Source organism: Anneissia japonica, unplaced genomic scaffold (assembly GCF_011630105.1).
Source record: "Anneissia japonica isolate Jap-2015-1 unplaced genomic scaffold, ASM1163010v1 scaffold731_len135611_cov127, whole genome shotgun sequence".
Taxonomy (NCBI): Eukaryota; Metazoa; Echinodermata; class Crinoidea; order Comatulida; family Comatulidae; genus Anneissia; species Anneissia japonica.
Genome location: NW_022718818.1, coordinates 94,349 through 103,559, shown reverse-complemented (window position 1 = coordinate 103,559; position 9,211 = coordinate 94,349). Strand labels below are relative to the sequence as shown.

The following is a 9,211-nucleotide window of genomic DNA, read 5'->3' as shown; positions in this document are numbered from 1 at the left end:
TAAATGGGAAATGAATTTTTAATAGTGTTTCACTAATGAAAGATCGTTTTAAAAGGTTAAATATTATATACCCTTTTCAGATTTTACACGCGCGCAGTATTAAAAGTGTTCTGTTATGTCAAAGATCCTTTATACCAAGGTAATTCAACAAAAGGACGCACATCTCGGGACATCAAAGGTTATAACTCGGGCATCGACATTCTAGGCGCACGTGCGTCCCTACACACTGAACGTCACAAAAACCATAGCAACCAGACCATAAACCGTCAGCGTACGTGACGATTTACCCACGCGCGTGTTAGTTGCCATGTTAGTCGCGCGTCGTGCGGTGATTACAAAGGCCTAATGATATTTTGCACTAACATTAGACTCACTTCGCAGAAAAAATTAATAAATGTTCCGTATGTACTCAAATGTTCGTCCTCGGCACCTTATGCCAACATTGTCAAAATGACAGATTAATGTTACATAAGAACATGAAATTTATAAAATTCGTAAATTTTGAATTGCTATAACTTTTCATTTTCTTGGTCAATTTTCACAAATCAAATCGCAGTTTATAGAAGCATTTAACAAGCTCGCGGTAAAAAAAAATCAAATGTAACAGACATTGCGAAGTACCCAAAATTAATAAAATAAAAACTAACACCATAACACGAATGGCACGCATAGACTAATAATTGACGGTTGTACTCGCAACTAGTATCGGATTGTCGATGCCACAGTAAAGATCAAAGGACTGTACGCACGCGCTATGTTCGAGAGCGGAGATGTGCGTCCTTTTGTTGAATTACCTTGTTTATACATAGGGTCTGTGGTTATGTGGAAAAAACAAGACAAACAAATTGATATGTTCAAATTATCAAGAACTGTACTCTATTGAACAGGCACAGCCTAAAACAAGAACTTGCAATGGGCTAAACCTTCCTGCAGAAAGGAACTCGCCAGTGGGCGGTAAAAATCTCGGCGGTGACGCTTAAAAACCTAGAAGCGACGTATCAGTCGACTGCACTAAAATACTTTTTAAAATACTTTTTTTTTTTTTTTTTTTTTGTAAAACATTAAAAAAAATTACAACGAGCGTTATTTATTATCATCGTTGTTTCCGCCGACAACGTGTTTGGGATCGTTAGCGGAGGTTCGCAGTGGTCTACGGGATTATTTCCGAGATTTGCAGAAGGTCTGCGTGTTTTCCGCGATTACCCGTACCCGTTCATTATCATATCCCTTACGTTAGCAGAAAGTTTCTTATTACTTATTACTCTGTCGTTCAAGTTTAGGCCTACCAATTGCTCAGACTGCAATGACAATGCAGATTTTTTTTTTTCAAATATATCTACTTCCATATTTTCGTTAGCGTTTGGCTAATAATTGGTATGGTTCCTGCCTCTTGCACGCCAGGACCCGGGTTCGATACCCGGCTCTGCATCGAGTATTGAATTCGGGTGTTTTATAATAACAAAACGCTCAGCTCCTCGAATAACCCTCTCAGGAGAGTTAGGCGAGTTAAGGACCATGTATGTATCAGTCTGTATCCGTTTGATGTAGATTAAGTGGGGTAGTTGGCGCCGAGCTATGGCAGTGGCGGGTCACCGGGGACCCAGCCTGAATTTCCCAGTGTTGTTGTTGTTGTTGTTTTATTATTATTATTATTATTATTATTGTTATTATTATTATTATTATTATTATTATTATTATTATTATTATTATATTTTTATTATTATTATTATTTTTATTATTATTATTATTATTTTTATTATTATTTTTATTATTATTATTATTATTATTTTTATTATTATTATTATTATTATTATTATTATTATTATTATTATAGCGACATTATAGAGAGCAGGAAGGAAGGAAGGTATAGGATGGTTATAGTATGTATGCATTGGATATAGGCTATATAAGATCCACTCAGAATTATAAGTTCAGTTAAGAGTACTGCAACAGCAGCTACTGTCTAGAAATATCTTGGTGTTTGCCTGTAACCATGCTCCGACGACATTAATATTCAAAAAAGGAAGTCAGAATAGCAAAACAATAAATAAAATAAAATATCAATTCTATAACATGATTTATTTTATACTTATACACGTAGGGATAAAAATAAAATTTACCATAACATGATTACATACAATGCAATAATCAAGTAATTGTTTCTATTTATTAGAACTTGTTCATAAAATAACTCTTTTTTTTAAGAGCCATTATGCAGTCAAGAAAAATAACGATAATTATCTATCGGGTGGTACAATCATAGAGTAGCATTTTGTACTTCAAAAACAACGAATGTGGCGTAAATCTTGAAGAAACTTCATATCTCGAATGGTTAATGTTTACTTCAATCTCACGCTTCACTTCTGAAATGCAATAAAATGGGTAGGACTTTGAATGATGAAGGGTGTAGACTAATCCCCATGGTTGGGGCTAAGTTAAGAATATTTTATGATGACGGCACCTCTAGATAGCGGGAAAATGGCACTGAATTCGGGCAGTCACTGCGTCTTACGACGTCGTACGTCCGTCGGCGGACGATTCCAACTTCGTTTTCTGTGAGCGTTTGTAACGACACGACGCCGCCTGCTGATTATTAGGAAGCTTTCGATTTGTGCGACGACGAGACTCTAGAACGTAATCACTCATGCGTGACCGTCACATGGCGTCCTACGTTCTCTCTGCATACGTAGATTTGGCCAAATTGCGTTCCAAAAACTACTCTAGGAGGTGACTTTAACGTTCTCGCATGCGCTGATGACATTTAGTGACGTCATTACGTTCTACGTCCTACCGTCGTCGTGCAATCGAAAGCGCCCTATTGTCGATGACAGTCTGAACGGATCGTCATTAAAAACGACCCGTTGCGCGCGCGTCGTGAATTTGCGTTCTCCATAGAATTGCGTCGACTGGCGACCGTCGTTCAGTGAGTGCTCGGCTTAACTAAGTTATGTAATAGTAATGGTCATCTCTTAACTTAGTGTGTTTTTGCTTCATGAGTGGAAGACAATTTTAGTTAATACTTGTGGTTCAATTTAATGGGTCTTATTTTTTATTGGTTTGAGAGACAGGCTTAATGTTAATGTAAAATTCTCACCTGACATCTAATCCCAACATCCGTGTCATGTGTGCATCTGTTGGTAAAGCCCCTGTTATAGCCACAGTCGAATATGCGTTGCGCAGTTGCATTGCATTTTAAATTGCGCATGTGCATTGGCATTCCCGTTCCTTTGCCAAAGAAACTGTCGGTCTCTATAGCAACTGCAGATTCGAAGTTTAGCTGCCTGCATACAAGATTTCCGTGCTCTATGTTGAATTTGACGTCGCATACTGTCCCCCATTGGTCGTTGATAAATACCTCTAAACGTCCAGAGCCGACTTCGTTCTCTGGTGATGTCAGACGAACGTCTCCTTCAGCAGCTAAATTAAGAAGTTAAATTAAGTTTGTCAAAAAGACTAATAGAATGTACATTTGATATAAAATGCACATATTATTTTTATTGATGAATTAAAATAAACATTTACGGAAGTATTTGAAAGTTCAATCAATAAATCAAAATCCCGTTATTTATTACCATGTCTACTGAAACATAAAAATACAGCCCATGTTTTAATCACGTGAGCCTAAAATTAGGCTTTCATTCACGATCGATTCTAGAAATAACAAGTAAGGTGTATATATCTGACAGTAAAATATTTCACTACGTAGAGTACGCACATATTTTGCCGACAGGTACAACATGATAAATCCATAACAATAATACTGCTGGGCTATATATCAAAAACAACATGAACAACATTAACAATATCAACAATTACAAGCGATAAATATTGAGACAGCGGTGAAAATTACAGGACTACAACAAAAACAGCATTCGTTGTTACTGTAATAATATATGTTGTATTTTATTACGCCTATAATTCAAATGTTGAGTTCAGTCCCTGCTATCTTTTCAAAACATCTAGTATGAACATTAAGTAAAATACTCGTACCCGAAAATGTTACCGTATATGTCTGTGCCATAAAAGAATGAATGTATTTATTTATATTTCATGTATTTTACATTTTTAGTTTTTCTTTTCTACTTATTTTTTGTTTTGTTGTAGAGTTTGATAAATATATATTGTGATAAAACTTTTGAACAATTATAACATTTAGCTTTTTACAAGCGATAAATATTGAGTTTTGATTAACGTAGTTTTTATATTATGGGGTTATTTTGTCAGCAAGTCAACAAGGGCTATGGCATTGTTTACATTATACATATACAACCTGCTGTATCATATACACAAAATATTATAAATCTGAAAGCAAATTTACTGCTTACTTATAAGTCTTTTTTCGTTCATTAAGATTACTTACTTTGATTGGCCACTTCCGTCGTTATGGCTAACACATCAATATAGAAAACAAAGGGAAAAAATGAACGGATAATTATAACATCTTTGACCTACTTGCGTTTTTTATTTCAAGGTTCAAAACTAAACTACTGTTAGGTACATACACGATTTTTTCCCTAACCTAGAGCATTTACAAAAGTTAGATACATGTAGACTGAACATTTATTGACTTTCACATATTCTGTAGCGCTAAGATTAGAACTCTCCACACCACACCCACCAATACAATAGTAGACCTAATTCAAGACTTCGAGTAACTTATTTATTTATTTTTCTAAATTTATAAATCATTTAATACACATTATTTACTTTTTTTTTATTTCAGCAATGTCAGTAAGGAAAAGCCATATGTTCTGTTTCAAAAACAGACATAGAAGACATAGTATAGCCTAAGTATTTTATAGTACAGTACGGTATTTTATTTAATTCAGAGATACTCGACACAGAATTGTAGTACGCCCATGTCCAGCAACGCATCAATGATAGGTTATAAAATATTGATGATTGGTATCCTGTTTATATCTACATGTGTTAGATCATTAAATCATTAACATGCTTAAGGGTAGCATGTAGTAAATTTGACGAAATATAATTGGCAGTTGTAATTATTGCAATACGATACACTATTATTATGTATTATTGCAGTAGTAGTATAACAGCCGCAGTAACGGTGGCAGCAGCTTTAGTAGAGCATATCACAGGATAGAATGGCGTAAATAATACGAATCGCATTATGTTACACTATTATTAGGCCTATGTTTTTTTAAGTATTAGCATGGCCTCCGGAACCAGGCAGAAAATATGTCTACGCAGATTTTTGTATGGTGGGGAACCTGTGTTTCTATGGTCTTTAGCATCTTAAGTTTTGGTCTCTAATTAGAATAATAAAGGTAAAAGATTTTTTTATGAATTTAGGACAATTACTCTGTGGTCTTTAACTGGAGGGGTTATTAATTAGAGTAGGCTATATTTAATTAATCCGTCATTTTTTATTTTACATACAATTTCGCACCTTTGGTAAATTTTAAAAGAATAAAGAAAGAATAAAGTAGACCAGTAGGTGCATTATCATAATTATATTTAAATATATTTTATGAAATAATGAAATGAGATTTAATATTTTACCTTGTCTACATACAACGCCAACGTCAGTATTGTGACTACAGCGATGTGTTAGTCCTCTCTGGTACTCGCATTCTCCAATTGCCGTTGCATTCTCGGAGCATCTGATGTTACGCATGTGCATTGGTTTACTAGTTTCGACGCCAAAAGTACTGCCAGGCAATACGTTGGCCACCTCTGTAAATCCAAGCTGACGGCAGACAAGTTCACCTAGACTCTTGTCGAAATTCTTGTCACAGACCGTTCCCCATCGGCCATACAAAAACACCTCCAGGCGTCCCTCACTTACCCTGTCACCATCAATCAGTCGAACCTCACCATTTTGTGGTTGGGTATTCGTAATGTTGTCAGTCTTCTCACCATTGTTGTCTGATGTGCTTTGCTGATCAGGTTTTTCATCAACAACGTCTACAATATAAATTTGCAAAACCGTTCCATAACTACTTTCAGTAAAAATCAACGCCAGATTGTATAGTGCAAACCCCCGCGGTATATCTAAAAATGTACTTCGAGCTGAGAATTGCGTCATTCAATATTCTCAAAATAAAATTTCACCTAGACCTCTGATTGAACTAAATTTAAATGTGCGTGTTCTTTTTGAATCTCGGTTGCAATAACTGAAAGGAAAATTAGGCACAATTAATGTCTTCTTGATTGTGCATTGCTATAGTACATTATTATACATTTCTACTGTTGTTAATTAATTAAATATTAGGTTTTCAACTGTAGCATTATATGTTTTTATTGGTCAGATATTAAGATTCTAATTTAATTCCTTGAACTGTAATGACACCGTCAATATCGACATCTCTTTTAATGTTACGTCATTTCTGTTTGCTACCGTTATAAATACCGGTATCTCTTCATGGTATTGTATTATAGTTAGGTAATTTTTTTACTTAAGAGATTCGAAGAAATACAAAATAAATAACATTCATATCATCGTACTCAGTAATAAAATTACATATTGAATGAATAAAAAAAAATCTACAATGATGACTTATGTCCACTTGCCTCCATGACATCTGACACCAACGTCTGTGTTGTGCGTACACCGTTTTGTGATCCCTGACTGACTTTGACAGTCGGTGAGTTTTCCCACATGAGTTACATTGCATTTGATGTTCCGTAGATGTTTACCGGAACCAGGACCAAACCTTCCGCCTTCAAGAGCCTCTCCAGTACCGTTGTAACCGAGCTGACGACACACGAGATCAGCTAAACGGTCGTCAAAGTTTTTGTCACAGACGGTTCCCCAGGAGTTCTCCAGAAAGATTTCTAAACGTCCCTCATATGATGTGGTACCATTTTTCACAAGTCTTACGTCACCATGAACTGGAATGGACACGTCATCATAATTTTCTTCGTTTTTAGCGTCTTCTTTTTCAGTGTCGGTTGCAATAACTGAAAGAAAAATTAGGCCTACTTAATGTCTTCTTGAATGTGGTGCTGTTGTGTTTAATAAAATGCTTTGCTATAGTACATTATAGACATTTCTACTGTTGTTAATTAAATATTAAGTTTTCAACTGTTGCATTATGGTTTTATGTTGGTCAGATATTAAAGTTCTAATTTAATTCCTTCAACTGTAATTATACCGTCAATATCGACATCTCTTAATGTTACGTCATTTCTGTTTGCTACCTTTATAAATACCGGTAACTCTTCATGGCATTATAGTTAGGTCATTTTTTAACACTGATATCGTACTAGTAATTAAATTACATATTGAATGAATAAAAAAAATCTACAATGATGACTTTTATCCACTTGCCTCCATGACATCTGACACCAACGTCTGAGTTGTGCGTACACCGTTTTGTGATCCCTGACTGACTTTGACAGTCGGCGAGTTTTCCCGCATGAGTTACATTGCATTTGATGTTCCGTAGATGTTTACCGGAACCAGGACCAAAACTCCCGCCTTCAATAACCTCTCCATTACCGTTGTAACCGAGCTGACGACACACGAGATCAGCTAAACCGTCGTCGAAGTTTTTATCACAGACTGTGCCCCAGGAGCCATCTAGGTATACTTCAAGACGTCCCTCATTTGATGACTGGCCATTGGAAAGTCTTACATCACCATGAACCGGATCGGAGACTTCGTCCTCTCTGTCTTCATCTGGGAAGAAAAGGGCTTACATTTTATACTAATGGTCAATTGATTGTTTTACCTATAGCTTTACGACACTTAATTTCAGATATTGTCATCAGATTATTTTTCATGATACTTTTAGAACTGTTCCTCTATAGAGTACTACAGTGTTACGTCACGATACGTGATGCTACCCCGTTGCTATCGGCAACACAAAATGAGTTGAACCGGACCCATTTTCTCCACTGACAAACCAATGATCCCAATTTCTAACGTAATTATTAAGATGTTGTATCCTACTTTTTCTTTGTAAATTTTAATTGATGATTAAATGTATGTTCAATAACTAATATAACGTGACTTTTGTGTTTTTAGTACATTTTGATGGCAAAATATTAGATTTCAAAATGCCTATTCCAGAAAGTCTATGCAGTCATTCAGGCGTAATGAACGGTAATCTACGTCTGTTGACAACAGAGAGCGGCACCCGGCGTCGTGACGACATGACTGTGGTACCCTATAAAACTTCCTGATATATATTCTATTAGTAAACAAAAATGTAAAAACACTGAAAAGACGATGTACAGTCATTGAAGGTTGATTTGAGGAACACAAATTTATTAACATATAATACAATAGAATGGAAATTTTCTATTATTTTATTTTTCTATTATATTTTCTATATAACGTTCTATTTTATTATATTTAAAAAAAATTTATGTTCCGCAAGTCAACCTTCAATGATTGTACATCGTCTTTTCCTTTTCTTTACATTTTATTTTACTTGGAGTACACATGCAAATTCACTTCTCATGATTTAATAATGAACAGATATGGTTTCACCTGGCCGAGGCACGCAACACCTTCAATTGCCGGAAGGCGTACGTCATCATACACCTGATGATGCCATTATCACTGGCGTATAAAGCTGTCTAGTCAGTTGATAAAGAAATGTGATAAAATTCTTAATGATCTAGATAAGCTCTGTTTAATGTTTGCATTTTACAAGAATAAAACTTCAAACGTAGAAAAGATGTAAAAAAAAAACAAAGGCATAAAGCACCATAACAAAACAACAAAACAAAATTTACAGCACGTTCATGAATAATTGTTTTAAAAATACCACTCCATTTGCAAAAAAGCACTAAAGATTATCTGGATGTAAAAATATAAAAAAATGTTTGATTTACCTCATCATCTGTTTCATCCGAATCCCTTCTGACAGGCTGTGTGCGGGGTGATGAGTCCGGAGGCAAGAACCCCTTGCTAACAGCTGACAGGAACTCCCCGCGTTTACGTTGAACAATGGCAGTTGTCATAATGACCTTGGGTCGCGGTGTACAAAGGAACTGCCTGGCAACCATTTGTGATAAAGTTTCACATGCCTGCTCTAATTCATCCTAAAAATAATATGTAGTAGTAAAAGTGATGTCATAATTAATATTTTTATGTCTGAAAATGTAAACACTTTGAGTTCTCTAACTTTCATTGTTTCTGAGGCACTCGTACTTAGTATGTACTCATACATTCATCTTTCATGAGCTTGCATTCAATAATTTGCATATGTTTTTAATGCCTATGAAAAATGTGAAC

At 35.3% G+C, this 9,211-nt stretch overlaps 1 protein-coding gene across 1 annotated transcript; it reads right to left on the bottom strand.

Annotated features, from left to right (window-relative positions):
- Positions 1-2,201: 2,201 nt before the first annotated feature.
- Positions 2,202-9,150, bottom strand: LOC117110634 (deleted in malignant brain tumors 1 protein-like). Its single transcript, XM_033253400.1, has 9 exons — positions 9,145-9,150; positions 8,809-9,018; positions 8,514-8,550; positions 7,295-7,645; positions 6,535-6,924; positions 5,524-5,928; positions 4,361-4,387; positions 3,095-3,417; positions 2,202-2,363 (listed from the first exon to the last, which is right to left on the bottom strand). The coding sequence occupies exons 1-9, from the start codon at positions 9,148-9,150 to the stop codon at positions 2,358-2,360; spliced, it is 1,755 nt and encodes a 584-aa protein (XP_033109291.1). The 3' UTR covers positions 2,202-2,357.
- Positions 9,151-9,211: the final 61 nt, after the last annotated feature.